The sequence below is a fragment of the Lampetra fluviatilis genome, chromosome 11, assembly GCF_964198595.1.
Source record: "Lampetra fluviatilis chromosome 11, kcLamFluv1.1, whole genome shotgun sequence".
NCBI classification, from domain to species: domain Eukaryota; kingdom Metazoa; phylum Chordata; class Hyperoartia; order Petromyzontiformes; family Petromyzontidae; genus Lampetra; species Lampetra fluviatilis.
In genome coordinates, this window is record NC_136285.1 from 13,112,379 (window position 1) to 13,138,325 (window position 25,947).

Genomic DNA, 25,947 nt, shown 5'->3' on the forward strand with positions numbered 1-25,947 from the left:
GCACAATGCATTGGACATTCGCCGAGGGTCCACAGACCATACCGTGTCAACCCATGCGGTTTCCCCGTATTCTTATACAGGGAAATCGAGTTCAGGTCCATATAGCGTACAGCTGTTTCAATACGGGCAAAAAAGTACATGTTTGTGTTTCTCCCTTGTAATCGGACTGTAGGATGAACGTTGATATATAAGTGCATGGGCTGACCAATACGCTCTCAATTGGTCTGCCAGACATGTGGAAAGGTAGCGAACCAAAGCTGTGCGAGGTATGAAGGTATTTTCAGCCAATTAAGTAATTACGGAGTTGAGTCAAGAATGGTGGCAATAGTGAAACGCGCACGAGCAAAATCGCCCAATGGATCCTGAAATTGTTAATGTGGATTTACTCTCCAACACCTAACTGGCACGTTTTTGTTTATGTGACAAACCTTACTAATTGCGCAATCTCGTCCAAAAAACTTTAATGAATATTGGTCACGAAAACCTCCGTGTCAAACGGACAGGCAAGTTTAGCCACGATGTTGACTGGTGAAAAAGATACCGCGGGTTGTCCCTGCATGTCTGAGTGCCTTGCCCGAGGCCACTGTGGAAAGTCGTTGAAAGGCTCATTGTACAGTGACACCGTCAGCTTAAGAGCTAAAAAAACACAGGCGGGCATAGCGAGAGGTGTGATGGCGCACGTGTGATAATTGCCTGCATCTAATTTCAGACCCAACTAGTCGCAAGGGTGTGGGGGGGTGGTCGGTTTGCAATTATTGTTAATCTCGACAGTGAGCAATTAACGTATGGCTTTTTAACAAGTGTTTCATTGAAATAATTGATATACCAAAAATGCTGGTCGCAACATACTATGAAATAAATCAGCAGTTGAATGCGTCAATTTTTATTTCTACATGCATATGTACAGCTTATAAAAAAGCAGAACATGCCTGCCCACTAAGGAAGTAATGTACAAGCGGGATAAGGTAATGATTACACATTACATTCCTAGACTATATATACACACACACAAGCCGTCAGGATTTTAAAAGTTTTTCAAAACTGGCTTTTGTTGCAACTAAAATCCTTTACTTTCACATTTCAGAACGAATGTCTGACGAATGCATTGATGGTTCAAACGGCCGCACAGATCAACAGGAAATCCACTATTCCATCCAGACGATACAAACAAGTGCTATTAATTTGAACAAGCGCACACGCAATTCATTTCATTGCCATTTTAACCACCTTTTTATAAATCTGATTTTCCACATTAACATTTTTTATTTTCTACAAAAATGACATTGATTGGGAAGAAAAACATTATTAACTGGCCATCCGTATCTACCACAACACTCGAATCATGGCCCTCCCCCCCGATTCAGTTTGTGCACAATTCAACGATGTCACCACACGCCAACAGTATTTCGCTCGGTTGTCAAGATGCAACAACGGTACCCCCTACGCTAAATAATACAGGAGGCAACACATTAGAAATATGCATCCTACTTCATCAAATACCAGTAATTCCTTGTTCCACAAGGGGACACCAATCGTGAGTTTCCCTGCCTCACAAGTTACGTAAAAAAAAGCCATTGGCTTGGCTAAAACTTTGGTACCATGGGTCTATTTATGTTCTTTACATTTTCAATTTAGGCTTTAACTTTCCTGAATTTACCTGCAACAGGTTGTAGGCAATGTCTCGATTCATAGGGAACTTTATTTCAAGCGCAGGGAGGTTATTAGTCCATTAAAATTACCTTTCCCAGCCAAAAGTGGAACTGCAAAGGCGATATATTTCAGAAGCTAAGTTTGCATTAGAACGAGACTACAAATCCCATGTTTATTTCCTACTCACTAATGCAAAGGAGTATAAACTACATTGTGGAGTCTCTTGAAGCCAAATAATGTTTTTAAGTGGCGAGGGTGTACCGCAGCTTGTCGAATTGCCAGTGTGGAGACAATACCCTAAACGCTGTTGAAAGCAGTGCAGATAGTTAATGTTTTTATTAAAACGTCAACATTCCTAAAATCAAAACGATGAAGAAATGCCACCCAAATTAAAAACTGTTCCAAGATAAACCTCTAGAACTGGGTCCAACTGTTCACCAATTGATCTCCACTTAAACAATCCGTGATTAAACCCAGCAAATAGGTAAAAATACATTAAACCACAATGTTACACGGGCACATTGATTCCAAGCGTAGCCAACAATTAAAATCAAGCAAGTGTTGAGGTAACAATGTTACTAACCATAACCAATGAAGACCCAAGGCAACAGAATAAACCATGAAAGAAAGCATCACGCTAACAAATGCTGTCTATGCAAGGAAAAATTCCATTTAGTTGGGCCTGCATTACCTGGGGGGGGCTGACGCTTACAAGCACGTCATTGACAGGCACTGCCGTGGGGCCTGGCCCAACCCTAAACAGCTGACACAACGTACCGATCCCTCACGCCGACGCACGCGGATGATGCGCAAGGCAGCTTGCGTTGCAAGCACGCCATATGCCCGTCAGTAATATTTGGGCGTGTGTTTTAGACGCAAGACGACAATACCGTCATGCTGACCACCCACACCTCTTCTGCTGCCGTCAACATGAATGGGTCTGCTGGGTATAAGCGACGCACGAGACAGGTTCACAATCGACCACTCTGCAGAAGTGGCTGTGGGCAAGGGAAACTACGCAATGCACCCTGAAAACACAAAGGACTTAGAGACGCATTTCTAGATTACTCCACTTCTGTTGTCATACTTTGAAAATCTAGATTTGTTACAATTATTTGAAGCAAGCCCAAGCAAATGTACAGCATAATAGATTTTTCAATCTTACCATTATACTTATTGAGGTTCACTGCCTGCATCGTGCATGACGGCCAAGATCATTGTACCTAGACTGGGGGGTTAGAGTAATGAGTGCGTGGTGGTCGGTCCTCAAAAGGAATGTAAACCGAGCAATTGATTCGACATACAATATATACAGTTGAGAAAAACAGTGTCGTCAATGTCTTTTGAAAATACATTAAATAAAGCCATGCAAAATATGGGGGGGGGGGGGGGGAGGGAGCTTAAATATGGAGTGCATCTCTCGATAGCAAACGTTCCCTGTAACAGGTGGTGGGAAGTCCTCTTTGGCATCCATAATGAGATTGTCAGTTCAGAGTTATCACAAGGCTTATTAAATAGCGAGATGCTGACGATTAAGTTATGCCCTTAAATTAGACTTAAATCAGTCACTTGCTCAACTCTTGTCCTGGTACAAGATTGTCGGCATTTAAAAATGCAATACTATGACAGGACACTACTGTGAAGTGAGCTGCACTGCCAAAACGATGTCGGAGTTAAACCAAAATGCTGTATTCTGAAAACACTCATCACAGCATGCTCGTAAATATCATTAACTTCACGAACTTCACTGAGATGAATGCCAGAGGATACACATGGCCCATTTCTGCATTTAAAAGTTAGTGTAAACATGTACCTTGCAAGTTTTAAAATTAGTTTAAAAAAAAAAATTCACTTGTAAAGATGGGCCTGATCCGGTGAAAATTCCTGGTATGAAAAATATATGTTCAAGGCCTGCCAGACAATAATAACGTCTAATTACCAAATGCAAAATCCATAAGTCGCGTTAATATAAATAACAAAACGCACCGAGTGGTAGAATCTCGCATCACAACATACGAAACGTTCGTCATGATACCACGGGCATTGATACATGGAGGGGGGGGGGATATTATATTCTTGATTGCATGCAAAGTTATAAATAAGTTACGCAGCTCTTTTCTGTTTAATTATGTCTATGGCATTCAGTCGTAGAGTTACACGAATGTCTGATGCTACATGAAGTTCCCTGCCCGGCTGAGGGTTGTATGTAAAAAAATAATCAGCACAAGAGCAGTATAGCTTTGCAATAGCTTATATTTTTCAAAGAAAAATCTACAGTTCCAATTTGGTCATTTGTACAGCTAAAATGATCGTAAAAAGCATTCCCCTCTGCAGCGTTTGGATTTCTAGCTTATCCAATGCATATGCACAACATCTGAACGGGACACGTCTCCTGGTCTTTTTATTAGCTTTATAAATGGAGCTGAACATCGCGTTTGCACTGAACTTCACAGTGCAGACTCCTTAATTGGCTGACTTGCTCTGTTATGATGACATGATTGACTGGTTCAGATTCCTGATTTGCTCTAATACTCATTTTTCCACCGACATCCAATCAGCACCAGGATGGCCCCCCCACCACCCTCACAGTATGGGTGGGGTTCTCTTCCCCACTGGCCGTTTGCCGTGCCTAGCCAGAACCAAACGGGAATACGCTGGCCTCAATTTATTTGAACCCGAGGCAAGCAGGGGCCATGGGCAAAGTTGAATAATTATCGTTATGCGTTGTTAGTACACATGAACGTGCAATGATGACATCGCTCGTTCATTGTGTCACGCCTCCAGTTCTGCAGTGGAAAGACAACCTGGCACCACCTCCTGAGCCGCAAAGAGGGTGGGGCTTGGCAAGGCTCGGTTGTACGGTGTAAAAATATGTATACGACAGTCACATGCAATTTTCCTGTTCTTAAACACGTTCTTTTTGTATAGCTCGGTAAATACACACAAGCACACAATTCCTACAGGCATACGCCATTTTCCCATACCACAGCGTGGATGTGATCCATGTCGTACCAAACACTGGAGGCACCTGCAATTTCATAGCTGATGTTTGTATATTGCAAGCTGCAGGGAAAGGAAAAAGCACAGCCTGCAATTTTATCATTTTTCAGAAATTTGGAAAATGTAGTGCTGTGGCATCCACAGTTATCAAAGTAGCGGTAAGAATACCCACAGTGTTCTGTGGTGTTATGGCCAATTGTTTTTAAGCAAACATCTGCAATGGGAAAACTAAATCCAGAGTACAAAAAGTACCAAACAAAAAAATTGTTTGGTGGCATGCAGTGTTGTGCGTTATTTTGTTCAATTTCACCGTTTACAGCTGTGCATCTGCAAAAACCGTTAAGGGCCACGATACACTTGGGGGCAGTTACAGGGCAATCGTTCCAGCAATATTCACTGGCAAGGCATTCAAGGGAGTGATGGTTCTGTCTATAAAATTATTGGAGATGGTGAGGCAATTTACTGCCGGCAAAGATTGTTGGTGACGATTGCCCGAAAATGTTCCCGTGTAAAATGGCCCTTAGGGCCCAACTTTGCAGAGTTGATCACAAAATGAACTCGGACCATGATGTGTTTTTTTCTGACATGCTGCATTGCAGCTACAAAAATGCAGGTGCCAAGGTTAGGACCAACATCCCTGCAAATGAAACCTGACATTTCGCACAAACGTACCACATGTGTATGACTATTGGATTAAACTGACAAAAAAAACTAGGAAAACCGAATTTGAAAGGTAAAAAAAGGCTCCACATTATTTAAATAAAGGTCCTTTTCCATCCACGAACCATGTACACATTACAAATTATGGATGGCCTTAAACATTTATAAAACAGTGAAACTTGTCAGGAAATAGTCCCACCACTCAAAGACAGTAAATTTATATCAAGTTGCATTTCAATTGAGATATCTTTGAATTATTTACAGGTGTACCTTTCTTTCCCCCCAACCTTAAAAATGTTAAACGCTTCCGCACTAAACAGCTCGGTGAAGTGAAAAAAAAAACATTTAAGTAGTTGGGATGACAGCCTTTCAAGTTCACGTCACCTTCCACACCGAGCAAATGCCAGGTGCGTCATAAGCACTGTGGCGATGCATAATCTTCCTGTCAAGGGCCGTCTTCACGAATTGACAATGTTCACCTGTTTAATAACGTGGCTTGAGTTGATTTTATACATTCAAGTAAACTTGTGTGTAGTCATTTCTGGATACATTTGTTTTTAAGTTAAATTACAAGCGTGACCAGCAGAAATTAGATCCACTGTTTTGCTCTTGTGCCAGGTGAGCGTGGTTTGGGTAGGCCCTTGCCTCAGTCCTGTTGTTTTTAACTCCACTTTACAGGAGTCCGTAACCACTCTGTAATGATGAGACCAATGCTCGCGAACATCAGCAAGAACCCCGCCACGCAGAACATTATGGCCTGTGGACAAGAAAAAGGCACAAATCCCCTCGTATAAATGCTCAGGCAGTTTGTCTCAATGAAAGCCAGATAATGGCACTTGATTGAATATTCAGATGAAAATACAGCAGTAATGTTGACTCTCATCTCAAATTCTCGTTTTTTTATACCAATGTTATTCTTATCTTGCTTTAATTCAGTTCCTGAAGAAACGCCAAGCCCCATAATGCCAAACAATATCCAGTACGATGTGTAAATACATTGGGTAGCTAAGATGAATGCTAAGTTTCAAGTGGCATAGCAGTTAGCTTAGCGGGGGATACTTACGCCAATTTTTTCTTTTCGAGATTGTGTCGCCAACTTCAAGTAGAAAAGCGAAGGCAAGATGAAGATGAGTAATGTACCCGCAGATGACCCTGTATTTTGAAAAGAAAACCATCAGTTTCCACATACACAATTGATTGGATAAAGCGAAACCTTTGCCAATTAAACAAAGTCAACTTTTAAATAATAAAATGCTTCAAGTTACATTTAAAAGTGAAAGAATACTTTGAAATAAAAAAAATGCACCACTTGTGTTTGAATCTAATTTTTGTTTTAACTTGACATCTTGCCTAACAACCCACACCCATTCACCTCCACAGACCCAACATCTCCAGGTCACATACCTCGAGTGTGCATAAGAAATTCACAACCAATTTCACTCTAAATTGTGACAACCGTTAAAACTGTGGAGGTAGTGAAGAATGTTCACACTCCTACTACCATCCATGCCACACCCGCAAGAGGACGCAGCAACAAATAAAAACGGCCATGAAAAATCAAATCAAGGGGCACTCACCTATGAAGCCAAAAATCTCTCGGATGGATGGCACGAAAATGACGAGCAAGATATCAAGTACCAGGAACCCCATTGCGATAACAATGTGCCTCCACCAACTGAAGGTTTTGGTGCGGAAGAACAGCTCCTCAACTGAGCTCCGCATCTGCATGTGAGAATGGGAAACACCGTCGCCAACATCAAAGCACCGCAAATCCCGACGCTTTCCAATTCACTCCCGATTTCACTCCAGTCACTCGCTGGCAATCAGTCGCCTCTTCATCACTCTATCATAGTTACTTGCTAACTATGAACCTCTTTACCGATACACTCCAGACACCAACTCACCAATGGTCAGTCGCCTGCTTACTCTTCTATCCATAATACAAACAATGTTCTCATGAATGTCACTCATTGAGTCTTCCAAAGTTGAGTGTTTATCAAACTAACCATTCATTTTGTCTCATCCATACGGTGTTCAACCACAACAATGCGGGTCACAACACTTCTCTTTCTGCTTATTTCCTCGTATTGTTCGGCTTCGGAATATCATTCCATCGTCTCGCATTTCTACAAGTGTTTAGAATCATACAATCTTGCAATCTTGCACAATTCAAGAAATATTAACCCTTATTCATTGCTTTTTCAATCGTGCTGTTTGATGCTGGTCGCTTGGCATTTTGGGCCTTTGGGTCTGTTCTCAGCAACAGCGATAATACAAAGCGGGATTTTCAGCGATCCCGGGCTCTCGTACTCTCCCCAGATCTTTTATCTCAGAACCTCAAATCGACATCTGCACAAACATCCCCTGCATCTGCCAATGCCTTATTCGCAGCTGCTGCAAAGATTCACATCCATGCATTCAGTGCATAGTGATTTAAATATTAAGAAAAAAATATTTTTAAAATTCTCAACCGCTCGAACTGCGAAAGGGCACGTACCGGGAACAGCACGACGGGCACAGTGAGAGTGACGGCGATGAGCACGGCAAGGCGCACGAGGAGGATGACAACACTGAAGCCGCCCAGCTTCACAAACGTGTGCAGCAGCTCTGCTTCTACGCCGCCTGGCAGGGGGAAATACGCCACCACGAGAATGAGCAACGTTATAGGAATACTGTGCACAGAGCTTCCTTTACGAAGCTCCCAGGACGTTGATGGCGAAATGTCAGAGACATGCCGAGCAACACATGTGGAAACAACCAGAGAGCACACGAGGTCGCTTTCCGCGTGATATCCTCATTCGTGTTCGTGGTGGTTTTCCTCGGGGTACTTCCAGTTTCACACCACGTCTAACACTTATTACTTGTAACTGAACAAATATCCCAATGCAGCCTCCTCCTGAAAAAAGTTGAGACCTCGTTCTTTCCTGGGTAAAATGGCCATTTTATCAGTCTTGTACCTTGCAAAAAAATATTGCATGAATTTGGAATGGATTATTTATTGCTTTCCAATTAGCGTTCGTCTTCAGAAGTATGTAATTGCCAGTATGGAGCTGATTAGGAGCTGCTCATGCAAATCGTGAATTTTCGCTGTAATTTCAACAAGTCCCTCCCCCCCCTCCTGTTTAGCCTAAACTTTCTCACTGAAAACAAAATGCATTGCAATGTTAGTCAAGGTATTCCGCTAAATTAATTAACGTACAAAGTGAAAGCTGTATCTCTCGTCAGATGATCATTCAACAAGCCAGTGTTACACCTTGCCTCCTATTCAAGCAGCACATTCATAAACTCAGCTCCCCGTGGCTCCTTACCATAAAATGTTAAGTAGCCAAAGATGGCCGTGAGCAGGTACATTCCAAGCATGGCAAACATGGATATGTTGGAAACTTGCTGCATTTTCTTCTGGGTGGGTCTGCGCAAAATGAACATGGTTGTCAGAGGTTAAACTTGAAAATCCCCCAAAAAATGCCAAACTTGACATAAATACCATGACAATAGCATCCACAACTACGCTGGGAATTGCTGTGAAATCATTAATAGTCAAACACTAGATGAGATTATAAAGTTAATTTTCAAGAAGACCTGAGCCACCAATATAAGAATACAATGTGATTACAAAAACGTTTGAGACAATAACAAGTACGGAAAACGCAACCTATACATCAACGCTAAGCAATTCCAAAATAAGCATTTATTTCGCCATGTGGTCCTGAAGCTGCGTGGGCCAGTGCAAGGTTCTTACTCCTTGAGCTCCATGTAGATTGGCAGGATCTCTGGATGAGCCACGAACGCAAACATCAAGATTGGGATGGTGTACGCCGTCTGCGACGCACAAACCACACACGCAGCCGCATCTTCAGCAAAGCATTCTGAGAAGCTGGGCCCATCGAAAACCAACCGATTTATGAAACGTATTCTAAGTAGCCGCCCGAAAACTCATCGCCACCAACGCAGCCCTTCCACACGCTCACCTTGAAGTTGAACAATCCGAGATAAATGGGGCAGGTGCCACCCAGCGTCTCGTTGACGGTCGTGTCGTACGTGAATGTGTACGCTTCAGTTTGGTTCACCGTGGTTACTACCAAGCAGGATATCTGGAACTTCTTGATGATGATCTGGAACATGATACAAAAATGCACACCGGACAAACGGGTCATCAGGTCACTGCTCCAGTATGACATGTAAATTGCTCACTTGAGTCAGAAATGCAATGTAGGCATTGGCAAATAGATTCTTGAATCTTAACGCCGAATTCAAACACTTAATTGAACCTCTGGGGTGAGACGTTCAATAATTATATGCCAAGGCGATCACAACATCATTACGCTATTGCACTTTTTAGAACAGTAATTGTGATTGGACATGACAACACCTTTCTGCACTTACCACAATTAGAAAGAAAACCATGCAGGCCAGAGAGAAGCTGCTGGTGTACCCAAGCAAGCCTGCAAGGCAAGTTCAGAATACATTCCATTTGTCATTGTAGGCTCCCATCATAAGCGGCTCGGCTAGCAGAGACAATTAACTGTAACTGGCAGCAGCTACACATCTGCCACTTTGTGAAGTCACTCAAAAAAGTAAAACACTATCACGCACTTAAAAAAAAGTTGCTAGTGTGTATGTTGAACTTATTTCGCACCATAGCTTAGTCAACCGTGCTAATCAGAGGTGCGCACAAGGCACAGGCCTTGAATGCCAAGCAGCCATCAACAGTGATATTGAACGTATAATCCTTGAGTTAATACGTTTCTTGAATTGAGCAAGGTTATAAGGTGGTGGGAAAAGGGACAATGGGATGGAATTTAAACGTCGAGCAGAGAAGTATTGAGACCTGTAGTCTGGTGGTTTAACACTGAACAGATGATGCAAAACAGTCAAGTCTCTGGTGGAAAATCCTCAACAGAGAAAGCAAGGAGTGAAAGTTTCATGGAAACAGCAACTATGGTAGTAACATATTCTTGGTTCTTTCGGTAAAGTCACGTAGAAGGGAAATAATAAAATAATTTTTATTAAGTCACGTACAAGGGAAATAATACATTTTTACAAAAATTCCCTTCTACGTGACTTTACCGACAGAACCAAGAATACGAATCCCTGCAGTCACGACGGCTTTAAATCAATATGGTAGTAACGGTAGAAGAGTGATGAAGAGGCAACCGACCGTGGATGAGCGAGTGACCAAAGTGAATAGGTTCTCAATCATCAATTGATGCTACTGCCTGACTTCACACAGTGCTGTGTCAATCCACCGTTGGATCAAGGACTCCCCCCCCCCGCTCAGTGTCGATCATGTAATTGTTTGACCATATTTCACCAGTGCGGGTTGGGTGGAGGGGGGTGCACCCTGGCAGAGCCGTTAACCGTTTCAGATATCACTCGCCACCCTGAGGTAGCTGGAGTTGGGCATCAAGCTCAGGGTCACCTGATTTTTTGTGCATTTCACTGCACCACCCACTCCACCCGGTACAAAAAAGTGTGTAGTAATGTCTAAATTCTGCAATAAATGTGTATTCCTCAAGCAAGCTTTAGAGTTAACATTTTTACAATTCTCAATATTGTATCGTCTTCCATAAATGCAAAAAATATACCTTTACACACAAACAAGCAGTAGCACTCACCTATGTTTTTAAGTGAACACAAGGGAAGGATAACCAGAAATCCAACGATTATCACCAGTATGTTTCCATTCAACAAATACTGTACACTGCAGGGGGAAAAAAAACATAGAACAAGACATCAGGAAAATGCTGCTGTGATTGAATGATATTAACAAATATATTAAGTGTGACACTTGGAATGTATTTTTTTTTCCTTATGGGATGACACTCGGTTTACCGAGAAACAAGGAACATTCAACAAACAGATAAACGTGGCGATAGAATCCTCGCCGTACAAAAAAGTTGGTGCCAACGTTTGTTTAGTCAAAGCACGTCATGGTACTCTTGTGTCAACAACAAACAAAACTGTGACGCATGACCGTGGCCTCAAAGACTATGATGATCTGGCCCAAAAGGAAGAACATTCTCCTTTTTTCCCCAAAGCAATATCTTCTAACACACAATTGCACAGCATACACCCAAGGGGACAACAGGAAGAAGACAAACAAATACAAAATCATCCATTCAAACAAATTGTCATCAGTTTAAATGTATATAGAAAACGGGTGATAGGAGGGCGCATGTCCATTGTGAACGCGACAAAGAAAATGAAGCAAGTCGATAAAATGATATTGAGGCCATCCGTTGAAACTATTACAGTATTACCCTTTTATCCATTGAACCTATGATTACATTTAAGTATTTAACCTATTATTAACTAAGTGGGGGGGAAATAGAGGATGACGGGGGGGGGCAGGGAGGAGGTTGCCAGGAAACCATTTTGGGAAGATAGTCTGAGATCTCTCTAGGAGGGGAACTAAGACGGCTCCCATACAGACAAAACATTAACCTCTCCTTCCATCTTAGTTGGATGTTGTAGACAACACCATCTACCATTCGTTAAGATAATATATATGAAGGAATTTGTAATGTATCTCTCTCAACGGGGCTGTAGGACGTGGAGGGATTTTTTTTTCACATCTCTTATCTCTCCTCATTTGTTGGAGAATGTCCGAAGTTTATAAAAAACTGATCTGGACATGTAATTTATTGAATGGTGACAAGCAGGAAGGCTCACTCTACCCTATCGAACCCCTGATTTCCGTCAAGGATTACTGCATATGATTGCGTCGATTGGTGACCAGGAAATGCCTCTCTCCCTTTTATGATCCCCTTTGAAGGAGGTTGTAAAGTCAAAAAGTTTAGGTGATTGAGCTTTAGTAAAGATGTTATGGTCGGCGTTCAACAGCGAGATCAGCATATAGCCTCTATCTCGTCAGATCTGCACCTCCCTTGTGGACAAGTGTTATTTATACTTTCTTCATTTAGGGAGGTAGCATGACTTTCTTTACAGAGTCTGACAGGGTGTGGCAGAGGTTTGAGTAGAGCCCATGGTCTTGTAAAACTAGACCTGGGAGACCATCTGGCCCAGTGTCTTCGTTAAGTTGACCAAGTTATAGTCAAACGTTCTCCTTTTTCAACGGTTTTACTTAACTTGATTCCTGTGTCGTGGTCAAATTTTGTAATCAAAAGTTAGTCTACCTCCTGTTGTCCAATCAATTCCACATTTTGCACACGTACTCAGATCCGGTAACAATGCACCCCTGAATCAAAATCGGCATCTATTAATCAATACAATCGCTACTTACATTTTGTATGGACGCCTTATTATTTATATATATATGTGTAGGTAAAAAACGCCGCAGTCCCTAAACTCTCGAATCGCCACCCCAAAGAAGCAGGCGCCACATGTCTCAGGTGCGCCTGCCCCATGTGAACGAGTTACGGAAGTAATCAATTCATTCTAGTAAGCGTTGATGTGGGAGCAGGTGCCGCATCAATGACGTACTTCTAGACCGTGAGTTACACGAAGTTGTTAATAAAACCGTTGTTTTGAAAAAAATTTTCATAAGGAGTTTATTTACCACTATTTCCTGCACCGACCAGAATTCTTAGAATCAATGCTCAGACCAAGCCCAATCCAGCTGAGGCTCAGATCCAACAAGACCAAGCACAAAGGTGACACCACGTGCTGCTGTTGTGTACACTTGTCGATACTGGTGTGCACACACAACTACCATCATCGTGGCTAAAAGCAGCATCGCTGTGTCCATGAAGGTGGTTATTGAATAAGGTCTGATGAGTCTTTCTGCTAGAGCAAGCACGGTTACAGATTCCCTTGGCAGTGTCCAGTGTTTCCATAGGACATCTACTGTCAACTTCCCATGCTTCAGTTTAATACAATGGAGTTAAGGGCACACCATACGTTACCACTTGCTGTAGCAATTCACTTACTTATCGTACGTTACTACATGCTGCAGTTACAAGACTGAGTGGGCTTTCCTGGAGGGATTTCTTATTTACCAAATTACTTCACATTTCGCAATGACACATTATTTCTCAATGAAGATGGATACAATGAACTTTGATCTACTGCTCTATATTGCAGGTAATTTTCACAATGTTTTCAAAACATTGCACGTTGAAATACAACCCAATAATTTTGGCCAACCAGCCAAACCAGACCCGTCGCTTGAAATATTCAGTTTGTTCGCACTCCGGTAACAAATGTAAACATCTGTGCGACCCTTTGAATCATTCAAATGAATATCACACACATTTGCCATGACACTGCATGATGACGTACATTGTGCTTTGTTCTTCCACTGGTGCATTTATCAGCGATTTTAAAACTTCCGGCATCTCGTACTTTACGATGTAGAGGTAGCTTGACATAGCTGTGGAAGAAGAAACAAAATTAGTTGCTCAGCTTCTTAACGACCTTTGCAACCAAAGCGTGGAGATTTTGCTGCATATCATTCAGATAAATGCCGGATAACAGAACATGTCCAGTGCGTTGCATATTCTTCATTGGTTAAAAAAACTATAATTTTCTGATTTGTATAAGAAATTTGCCAATAACTTTGGAAAAGCCCACTGGGCATGCCTGCCACCAAGGGCAGCATTTGAAAGCGCTTTAAATGTAATGGATCTACTCACCACCAATGTTCTGCAACATGATTGCCGCAGCTGCTGCAATCTTTCCTACATGCTTGTACGCCAGAAATCCCAATTGCTCGTACGACTTTGTACCTATAACAAAAACACGTGTGAAGCAGAGACGTCATATTTTCATTAAAAATTGGTCACCAAACTTCTCTATATCCATGGACAAAACCCTTAACTTTCATTACTTGTGTTAAATTTTTGGCACCCCACCCCACTCACATCGAAGTGCACTTCACCCCAAAAACCATACCAGTGAGAGAAGAAATCAATAGCAGATGCCAACGTGAAGCAGCCAAGTCACTGGGACTTTAGCCTTTACAAGGGACGTGTGGCAGCAATGTGGAAAATTCTAACCCGAAGACGATGTTTGCAGTCATGCGCTTTGAATGGCATCGGTAGCCGCGTACAGAGTTTTGCTTTCCAAAACGGGACGTGCAATGTTTATGATCGCACTACAAATTAAAACCCATCGATGTACATACCAACTGTACACAATTATGCTCGTTCATAAAAATTCTCACCAGATGAGCGCCCGTCGAGAAAGAAAGCATCTAATTTTCAATATAAACTTACTTCAATAAAACAAGTACAAACTGAACTGTAAATCTACAGCTTCTGTAATTACATCAACAAGCTAGTTTTAAGCCCGGGTGCCGATGAAGAGAAAATTAAATCGGCTAGCTGTAAATGTTCGCATGTTGCATATCACCTTGGCCTTGTCAGGCACCAATGGCCCCCACAAAACATGGAGGATGTACTTAATGGGAAGTAATCAACTTTGAGAGGACAGTCTGTGCAGTAAGAGTACACTCCAGGAAAACACAAATGGAAGCTCAAGGGGGCTAATTGAGACGCTACAAGCTTCACAGGGGTCTTGAGAACAGTGTGCTTGTCCGTGTTGTTTGTGGCCACGAGATCCACTGCTACAGTGGGAGTGGATCGAACACAGCGTCTGAATTCTCAAAATCTTAAGAAAATTTGGAGCAGTGGTATAAAATTTAAGAAAAAAAAAGCGTAAGAAAAGATAGGCAGGAATTTAACAAAGTTGAAATAAACTACTGAGATCAGTTTAAGAATGGCCAAGTACACATTTAAATTGAACTGTCATAAAATAATGTCCACAAGAGTCTTGCAATTGTACGGTGTTGTTTCACACAGTGCTGCGTTTATATCTCAGGCTCGGAATCTTAAATATGTACAGTCCATAATACTCAAGACAAGACACTGTACTGTGTATTACAAAAAATATCGCAGCGGTACAACGTGACAAGGTTTTTTTCTTTAGTATTAACTAAAACTATTAACTTCCTCGCCTGGTATACAGGAGGTCGTGCGTTTGATCCCGATGCCTGGATATTTGGAGTCTGCATGTTTTCCCCATGGTTGCGTGGATTTTTCTCCCGGACCTCCAGTTTTTCCCCTCCACATTTAGAAACACGCATTTAGAGTATTTGGCTGCTATCCATTTCCACGTGATAAGCCACTTCATCGAGCTATCATTTCTGTCCGGGTTGCTTCTGAAAGAGCTATATAGCTCAATGGGCCTTACCTGGTAAAATAAAAAATCGTTTAGTTTATACAACTAGTGTAATAAAAAGCAGAAAGTCTGTTCCCAGACCACGCACCTGCCGAATGTGACGTTTCCAGCAGCAGATGTACAGAGTAGCAGGACATCACAGCAACTGCGAATAGTAAAACTCTGCAGGCAAACACACACAAAAAGGCAACGTTAATTAGTAGGGTGCACCACACACACAAGTACTCCATTTTAACGTGTATATGTAACCCAAGTGTGAGGCTAAAAAGCAAATGCCTGTGGGATGAAACAAATTGATTGGGGGTTTTTATAATGGTCATGCCAAGATGTGATAAGGTCTGTTAAATGTACATGGGAATTTTCATCTTACTCGTTTGGCATTGACCAAACAGGACACACGCAAGTTCCCAAAAAAAAATCCTGGAACATTTAAAACACACATCCACATTACTGTGTTAAAGTTAGGCTCTTGATGAGCTCAACAAAAATGTGACATTTAAAGACTTTGCCAGTAACAAAATATTACAATAGGTTTTCCCCTTTTTCTGGCAACAAAACAGGTGTTAAAACCTTTTACGAGGAATCATGCAGACACGATTCCTTGTAAAAGGTTTCAGTTTGGTGTTTTAACATCAGACTATTACAGAGTCTGCCACGTTCAGACTTATGGCCACTTCAGTAATTTTCTGTACAACACAATGCTAAGTCTCCGAGCCAGAAAGCTACTTGAAAACACAACTCGGTAATTTCTTCCAATCTGTTAATAAACACTTGACGCCACATGCAAAACAAAACATTCCAAAGAATTAAGTGATCTAATCCGCAGCAGCCTTAAATGGTTAATTGGTCAGCATATCTGTAATAAAATGCCACCTAGTCGTGACAGAACTCAAAGTTAGAGCTCGCTACACTTGCTGCAGTTGGGATAGGTCAGATTTTCCACTCAGATGGTAAACGTTTTCCCTGTTGTGGGCCCCTACTGCCACGGCATCGTTAAGGAGCCACTGAGCATGCAGATTAAGCAGCGGAACGTGGCCAGATTCCAAACCAAAAAAACAGGCACTCGCATTTACCTAAACTATAATATGCCTACATTACCCATTTATAATTACTTCAAGGGTTTATGAAGTCACACCCCCAGTTCGGTTACAGGCTCGCAGACAAAAAAGGCAAAGTTAGAAGGAACCCAAACGTAAACACGCACACAGACATTACTCAACAGAAGCAGCATTTTTTAAGGAATACCAAATATGCCAAACTTGGTAATGAACACAGATTTGACTTCTAGTGTGCCAAGATATCCAATGGCCCTCATAATAGTTGCTTTGAAAAGGAACCCAACATGTCATCTTGGGTACTGTGCAGTAATGTACTTGGAATGTGTAGCACTGGCTTCGTTTGTGCATTGGAGCTGTGGAAAGTGAAATCAGTATATGCACAAGTCACTAAGTTTATCCAAATAATCTTAAAATTTGAGCCAAACGAGGCTGCACGTGATAACCTTGCCTCTACCTGTGCACTGTAACAAGCTTGGTCGAATTTACACCCTCAACAGGAATGTGAATTTTGAAGAAGGGACATTGAAAATGAACGCCCCCATCGTGGGCCTCTCAGGACACGAGTCAACGAACCCAAGGATTCCTTTAAAGTATGTTTAAAATAATATTAATTTGCACACAGCCTTCACACACTCCTGTAGTGAATGGCTCAAAAGAGGTGTGAGGAACCACATACAAGCAGGAAGGCAGCCACACAATTAGCCTAGCACTAACAATTGCTCAAGCTCTGTGATCCTCGATATATTAAGGTGTTATCGGCCAAATAATAAGTGTTTACATATGGGAGGAAACCAGACCACCCGAGAAAACCCACGGGTGCGAGGGGGAAACACTATACTATCCAGATGGAACAAGTGGAGTCCACATTTTTGCTGTCCTGCCTTCTCGTGGCAAGTCAGGGCATCACACCTTGATGTCCACGTGGAAAGGAGTTCCACAAACATTTGTGCCATCCACCAAACCTCGTCTTCACAGGTTTGGTGGATGCAGTCACCACCGCCCGGCTAGCAATTTACTCTCCTCAACATCTGACGCAGCTGTCGTCTTTCCCACGCACAGTTTTTGGATTGCGAAAGAGGTTTCTACAAATAGTCAAAGACATTTCACTATAGCTGTTTGTGTAACGATTAAAAAGGCATTGCATCCTGAAGAAGGTGGTGGAAAAAAAATCTATATATTTACCTAAGGTCATGCTCTCCACAATAGCTCTGTAATGATTTTCCCTCCAAGTTTAAAACAGGTTACTGCCTGTACAATGTACATATTTAAAACTATCCAATAGTTGCAAAGGTAAATACAGCATGAACTGTGTCTCTAACAAGTGCCCTTCTACTATAAATTGTTAATTTTTTTCAGGACTTCGCATTGTGTGCATTTCATGGTGCTGCCTAAAAAGGAAAGTAAAGAAACAAGGGCCAAATCAAACTATTGGTGGAGCTTTGAAATCGCAGTGTCTATTTTTTCACTTAACAAAAAATTACTTGTAATATGTTACATCTGGGCTTTAAAGTCTTGCTTCGATTCTTGCCTGTCGACGTGTCAGGAAGTCGAATTTGTGGGTGGGGCGCGAAGAAAGAGCGTGGCGAGGGGGGTGATGCGAGGGAGGTGCGTGGTATTTTTTGCAGTGTGTTAGAAGGGCGGAAAACCGAAGTTTAGCCAAGATGCCCTAGAGAAATAAAAAACACATACAACCGCTTCGGTCACTTAAAAGCAAAAGACTTTGAGCCAAGAATATTTTTTGGCTATACAAACAAATTATGGGGGTTGTTTCCCTTGTTGGCATGGTTATGAGATGCGCTTAACAAACGACGCTTAAATTTACTGTACAAAAAATGGCCACGTACCCCTGTATTCTTCGTCCATTATTTACAATATGCATACAAAATATTAATTTTATACCGCATCATTCATGCCAATTGCATCCCACGCCGTACATTAATTATGTGGGCCAAATCCACATCAGTGAATGTATAATACAAAACTTTGACGCGTTAATGGGCGTGCTCATAAATAGTGCAGATAACAAATTAGGCTTTGTTGTACAAACACAGACATCTGGTACTCACACAAATAAAATGATTCCAGTATTGGCCATGGCATACGACAATCCCAAAATGCCACTGCCCATAATGGCATTACTCAAGTTGAAAATTGACATGCCATATGATGTCTTGCCTTCATGGACCTAAATGGACAACACAGAATAGAAATTACTCTTCCAATGTATTTGAATTGTAAAACAGCATAGTTAGTTATGCATTACATTGCTAATGCAGAGCAACAAGCTTCAACTGCTTAAATAGAAATGCCACGTGCACAGTTCACCATGATGGCAGGCAATAGAGACAAACATTAATAGATTCAGACAATGTAACAAAGAATCACGTGGAAATTATTAGCAACACCCCCAACTTGACCGAACTAAAATTAGCCTTCAAGCAACATGTCACATTCATTAGCAGTGCAAAGAATAGTACACACTCAATCTACTCGGCTCAACGAGCTATTTTCACTTTCACTTTATTTTCACAGCCAAAAAATGTGCCACGTGGTAGTGAAAATAATTTACAAAGGAACAGTAACGCTCAGAGTGAACGTAAATCTTTCAAGAATCAGGCAGCGTTGGTAAATCACACATTGTGACATTAATTTTGCAACAGCTACGTGCTGAGCAATGACACGTCTTAAGGAAGCAGTAGAGCAAGCCGGCTTTTTGCCAAATCCGTGTGAGTTTTACCAGGCACTCTGGTTCCCTCTCATGTACAGTCTAAAGAAAATATTCCAAGGAGATGGCCAAGCATTCCAAAGCAACACCCTCCTGAAAAACATGTAGACGTACAGAGGATTGCTATGTATGAACACAAATTTTATGGGGTTTTTTAGACTCGTTCTAGGACTTGAATCTCACCTGGTGCTTCTTTGAATGCACCTTTCCATCATGGTGGATGAAATTCTCTCGTTCTGTATCAGCCTGGTCATCATACTGGCTGCAAGAGGCAAATAAAAACGTAACATCACAAAACACAAAGTATGACAGAACACATTCAGCCACACCTGCAGCTTGTGGATTCAATTGCCAGGTGTACATGCGGACTAACTTATAGCAAATATATTGCGATGTTACATAACAAATAGGGCAGTTTGCACATTGTGTCAATGCCCAGGCACGCAAGGTTGTGTGTTCTTACCTCGCAGTTGCGATGGTTACGTTTTCGGAGTCGATTATCCGTGGCTCGCCAATCCCATCGCTGCTGTCGCTATCGCTGCCATTTGGAATTCTGACGTGGTTCCCAAGTTCCATCTCTCCGGACATCTTCTCCAAAAGTATCTCTTGTTTCAGAATTCCGCCAAAAAAAACTTCGAAAGTATATATTTAAATGACGTTCACTTCTCCTTTCGGGGATGTCGATTTATTTCAAGAGAATGTTGCGCTGTTGGAGGTCGAAGAAATTAAACTTTAATGACATTGGCGGTGGGCTGCATGTAAAGTAGCTCAACTTCGCTCAGATTAACCTCTTGTTCATGTACAGTACAACACGTGTTCACTTATACGTGACTGTATTCATGGGTTTGGAGAATAAAGTTGTCAGATTTTGTTCGTTTTTATATTACCCCAAATCATACTCTCGTGAAAGTTTCCACGAATGGGAGGGGAGGGGGGGTCTTACATTTGCGGTCAATGGACTACAAAAATACCAGAGTATTTTAGGCACTGTCAAAACAATCCATGACATTGTGTAACACACCGAAGAAAAAATATCCAAGTTATGCCTAACTTGCTTAATGTGAACAGCTCATTATCAAGAATATCACAGGTCAGCGAAAACTGACGCAACCGTGGCTTGAGTCATGATTCTGCATGACGAGTCTCAACAAGGATTTTGTTTAAAGCTGTGATAAGAGATATCAGTAAATGAGCCATTGTTTAAATTTAATAAATGTGACGTGTGTGCATTACTGTCATTTATGGCTTTAAACTGTAAGCCCAAATAAGTTCTCCGTGAATATACACAAAGTTGATGCAAAGTTGCCAATGATAGCTGCAAATTACAAATCAAGTGCTTGTATTACACAGCACATTAAATTATATAATAGGTATACGTTATCTATAAGGTGAGAAACAAAGTAATCATAAGTAACGCCACAATATTCCTAAACCCATGTAAAATAATAGACGCCTGGTGAGTAATGGAAGAGTAGGCCAAAATACCCTCAAGCAATTGCAGGACTGCACCTTTACCATTAACCTCGTTAACATTTAAAATCGTGCCAATTTATACATTCACAAACAACACTGGTTGCATTTCGATTTAAAGCTTTCGTGACTGCAGGGATTCATCTTCTTGGTTTTTTCGGTAAAGTCACGTAGAAGGGAAGTAATAAAATAATAAAAATAAAACATAATAAAATAATTCTCACGACGTTTCGGCCACAACGCAAGCAGCCGTCCTCAGGTGAAGACCAGGTCTGTCGGGGAGACGTGACTTTAGCGAAAGAACCAAGAAGATGAACACTGGTTGCGTTTGAAATGTAGCAAAAGGACGCTAACACTCCCAATACTACAAGATTAAAGTATTCTCGTCTGACCGCATTCTTACCTCTTCTTCACTTTACAATTACACACAAAATATAATAAGTAGAGTCGCGTCGTATTCACCGACATTGTAACCACCCCTTGCGCTCTTGTGCGTGGCCACATTTAACAAAGAGCACTTTAAGGACGTCAAATATCCAACGTTTAATTTTAAAAGGCGGTGGTGGTTGGTGGTGGTAGTTGGTGGTGGTTGTGGTTGTTGGTGGTGGTGGTTGTTGTTGGTGGTGGTGGTTATGGTGGTGGTAGTTGGTGGTTGTTGTTGTTGGTGGTGGTGGTTATGGTGGTGGTAGTTGGTGGTTGTTGTTGTTGTTGGTGGTGGTGGTTGTGGTGGGGGTTTGTTGACGTTGTTCGGTATCAACGTCAAGGCCGGCCTGGTTACCGCGCCCATGCGTGCGAGCGTGCGCGTGTCGCCTGCAACTACGGCAAGGGATTGCATCAGCCACGGCCATGTGGCGGCGGCCCTCCCATTGATTTCCTCCTACGAGAGCGCTGAACACCAAAAAAAAAGACTTTTAAGCCTCAACAGACTTTTTGGTGGTGTGGTTAGCGAGCGCCTATTAAGGCCGACACGGAACAACAGGGGGTGGGGGGGCAGAACCACGCACGGCCGCCTTTGTCTCCCCAGTGCCGATGGTCGAGACACGCACCGAACCGGCTACTCATTTGAGGCCGAGTCGACCCACGGGAAGGTCCACGATTTGGTTCTTTATAATCGTCGGCGGTGTTGGTGGCCGCGCTAAGCGTAGCGCCGCCGCTCTCCGTAACCTCTTACCAATAATCGAAACTTTTCCCGCCAAATAAAACGCCGCGCGATTAGTCAATCGATTAATCGAAACTCTTAAATAGCCCGATTTAACCGTGCAGTTTCACAAACAATTTTTCAGGGACGAACTCTCAAAATAAAGGCTAATTAATTACGAATTAAACTGCTCAACAACCTCTTCGAAACTCCTTACCTCGGGGTCGGCAACTTTACGAACGCAGACGCGGGGCTTTGCCGATGAGGGGATGGATATTCGTCCCTTTTCGCGGGCGCGCTAACAGCACACTTTGAGAAGAGAGTGCACGCGTTTTGTATATATGATATGAAGACGCTAGAAAGCGACTTGGTGGGCGTATTGCACACGCGATATAACAGAGAAGGGATCGCGTGCGTCTGTGTGTGTCGACACGACCTCAGCCGAACGCCCTCTGCCTGACTGGATAGAGCGGCGTTCTATAGGGGCAGACCCACGTGACGTCACTAAGTACACCCCGCCCCCCCCACCCCCCCAAATAGTACCCCCACTACTTTAATTATACGTTAACTTTAATTAGTAACAACAAAAACGAACGATCGCGTTTAGCCGCTTGCTATGTTTTTTTTCTCTCTTACAAGGGAGAGCCTCATAATCATCATCACGGTGGCTAGGAGATGTTAACTACCTCGCCTGGTATACAGGAGGTCGTGGGTTTGATCTTGATATTGACGATTCTTGCTGTATATTTGGATTTTTCATGTCTCTCTCATCATCATCACGGTGGCTAGGAGATGCTAACTACCTCGCCTGATGCACAGGAGGTCCTGGGTTTGATCCCGATACTGACGATTATTGCTGTATATTTGGAGTTTTCCTGTCTCTCTCCCCGTGGTTGGGTGGTTTTCCCCTCCACGTTCTGAATCATGCGTTTAGAGTATTTGGCTGCTAAAAAATAGAAATGTCACGCGATAAGCCACTTCGTTGAGCTATCAATTGTGGCCAGGTCGCTCTGAAAAAAAATAACTATATGGTTCAGTGGGCCTTACCTGGTAAAATAAATTAGTTTACAGTTTAGTGTGTTCCTGTTTCTATTCTTGTTTCACAAGTTCTAGACTTGGAAGTTCAAGTCGTTTCGCTGTTCCTCAGTTGAAGAAGCACCAGACCACATCTGGTTTACCTATAAGGTTCATATAGTATGGGATGCATGGCCACAATTTCTCTAACATTGCTTGGATTTAATATCTCGATGGGTGTTCTTGTAAGGCTGGGTCTATATTAATCTAATGGGTATCTATGTATCTATATAAGTCTTTATGTATCGCTTATGAAAAAAGAGCTATACTGTATAGCTTAGGTTGCCACGGTGGTGAGACGTTAACTACCTCGCCTGATATACAGGAGGTCTTGTGTTTGATCCCGAACCCTGACAACGCCTGTTGTACGTTTGGAATCTGCATGTTTCCCCGTGGTTGTGTGGCTTTTTCTCCGGGTCCTGAGGTTTCCCCTCCACATTTTAACAAATGCGTTTAGAGTGTTTGTCTGCTATACAGTTCCACGCGATAAGCCACTTTGTTAAGCTATAATTTGTGGCCAGGTCGCTTCTGAAAAAAGAGCTATATTGTTCAGTGAACTTTACCTGGTAAAATAAACAAAAAATGTTTTACTTTAGTTCTGGTATAAGAGGGGGAGAGTGAGAATATAAGTGAGACGTGGTGGTTATTGTATTAGGTATAAACAGGCATTGTACAGGGTGGTCTAGATGTGGTATGACCTCCAATTAATTAATACCTAATACGTTTTTCTTTCGCACATTCATTTTCGTTTTAAGTAAATCTTACCTTTAAAAATATAAAGTTTTCGAAAATTTTAATGGCGGGTCACAAGACATCTGGACCATGCTGTAGATTATATTTTTGCTGTGAGCAACTTTGTAAACCATATCTCCTTAAAGGCAAATGCTAGTTTAGATAGACTCTCATCTTGTTGGAAATATATCTTGCATAAGTGACAACAAAAGTGAATATTGACGTGGAGAAAGCGATTCTGCATTGTATCTGTCAATGCATTTTCTATCCAGTAGGGAGCAGTGAAGTTGAAATCATCGGCTGATGCAATAGCCACCGGAAGTGTTATCAAACTTCAAATACTATTTCGAGAACACGTCCAATTTTTTTTATTAATTTCAAAATAAAGTGTTCTATCAGCACGTTATAAAATGGAAAATAACGACAATAATTTTACATTTTATGCCATGGCTAATTGTGTTTTAGTTATAACTCATCATTTACTGCATTGTCCTTAGTCAAACCTACTGCTTTTCCATGACGTGTGTTATGAGTGGTCGTGAGCCCGTACTGCACCACGCTAGTCAGTACAGGTCGGTGATGTGGAAGCTCAAAAACCGGTTCAGCAAGTAAGCCATGACCAGGAATGAAACCAGAGGTTGCAAACGGGTTTAGATTTTTTTACCCGTACCCGGCCGCACCAGGGTCGCAAACGGGTATCCGTACCCGGCCGTATCGGGTACCCGATTGCGACCTATGGGATGAAGCCATGTTGCAGGCGCGGGTGGGTTGATTCTAGGAACTTGAATTGTGAGAAGAGACAAGACGTTGGGAAATGAGTGACAGTTACTCACCAGTGACTCACGGTCTACCCGTACCCGGACGCACCAGGGTCGCAAACGGGTACGGGTAGCCGGGTATCGGGTAGGGTACGGGTATCGGGTACCCGGTTGCGACCTCTGAATGAAACTCAGCAAGCCGGGGTTTAGTGCAGTACACGAACCACTGTTCCACCCCACAGGGTTGCCACCTGTACTGGTTTTTCCAAGATCGTCCTCTTCTTTGGAGGTAGCTGTGCTGAGAAAATCTCTTAAGTCTTCCCAGCGCATTAAAAGTTCTGGTTTTTTTAGTTGGAATAATAATACAGTACACAGCTCAAAACAATGCTGGCGTATCGTTTTCCATTCTGATAATGTAAAATATATGTATCTTGTTTAAGATATATCCCGGTTATTTGTAGCTCAGATGTGGCAACCTTAGCCACCCCTTCCCCTCCCCCCGTTTACAATCTAAATAAACAGCAAAGCTTAAAGTAATGGACAAAGTAGCAAATGAGCAAATCAAGTTTTTGTCCAACCATTTTAAAAGTTACACACACTTTATTCTTCGACGAGTACGCATTCGTTAAAAGAGAACAAAATAATTGCTAAACCATACTGTATAACCCGTGTGTGCTATCTTCATGCTTTTGGTAAATTCACAACATGTCAGGGTCACCCGTACCACCTACATTTATGCCAAAGTCCTCCCACGAACAACTAACGCCAAAGAGGCAGTGAGTGTGAATAATTATGTGCGCTTGTGTTCTCTGTAGTCAGGGGCGAGCAGGGGAAATGAATGGATTGTAACGCTAGCAGGGTAAATGAATGGATTTTAACGCTAGCAGGGGAAATGAATGGGTTTTAGCGCTAGCAGGGGAAATTAATGGGTTTTAGCGCTCGCAGGACGTGGAGGATTTCGTGCGAGCACATCCGTTGAGAAAGTTTTTCAGGGGTTCGGCACATGCCTGGTGGGGTTTAGTTTTAATAAAGTAACATTTGCCGAAAACATGAGTCACGCATTGAACACATTCCATAAAACGCCCACGTAAACCACAAATCGAAGGCAACTGCATTCTACACCATACAGGAAAATTTAAACTTGGTAATTTGGAGTTTGCACCTATAAACCACAAACGAGATAATTTAAAAAAAAATGTTACGAGTTGTCACCTAATGGGCAAATATTTCAACAATGTCTTGGCATGCTTAGGTGAAAACAAAGAGGAAGTAAAGTTGTATATGGTTAATAAACACATTCCTCAATACTGACAGTTTTTTGGAATCGATCCAACAGACACAACGACATAAAACAATTAAAAGACGCATAAGCAAATGTAATTAACAAATACGCAGACAGACGTCAACATAAAACGACGCATAGCCGCTGAAATTAAACAAAGTTAAATTAAATCATTAACACAAACGCGCATGCAATGAAATCGAAACAGGGTTTAATGCAACAATTTAACTAATACGCATACATCAACATAAAACAAGACA

The 25,947-nt window shown here is 42.1% G+C and overlaps 1 protein-coding gene across 1 annotated transcript; it reads right to left on the minus strand.

The window, feature by feature from the left end:
• Window positions 1-858: 858 nt before the first annotated feature.
• LOC144934828 (sodium-coupled neutral amino acid symporter 2-like) lies at window positions 859-22,306 on the minus strand. The gene is made up of 16 exons (XM_078861029.1): window positions 22,059-22,306; window positions 19,697-19,939; window positions 19,417-19,495; window positions 18,575-18,693; window positions 15,539-15,612; window positions 13,905-13,997; window positions 13,552-13,642; window positions 10,926-11,011; window positions 9,694-9,752; window positions 9,279-9,422; window positions 9,050-9,129; window positions 8,619-8,719; window positions 7,808-7,932; window positions 6,888-7,032; window positions 6,374-6,462; window positions 859-6,067 (listed from the first exon to the last, which is right to left on the minus strand). Exons 2-16 carry the CDS (start codon window positions 19,819-19,821, stop codon window positions 5,972-5,974), a joined length of 1,506 nt encoding a protein of 501 aa, XP_078717155.1. The 5' UTR covers window positions 19,822-19,939; window positions 22,059-22,306; the 3' UTR covers window positions 859-5,971.
• Between the last annotated feature and the right edge of the window lie 3,641 nt (window positions 22,307-25,947).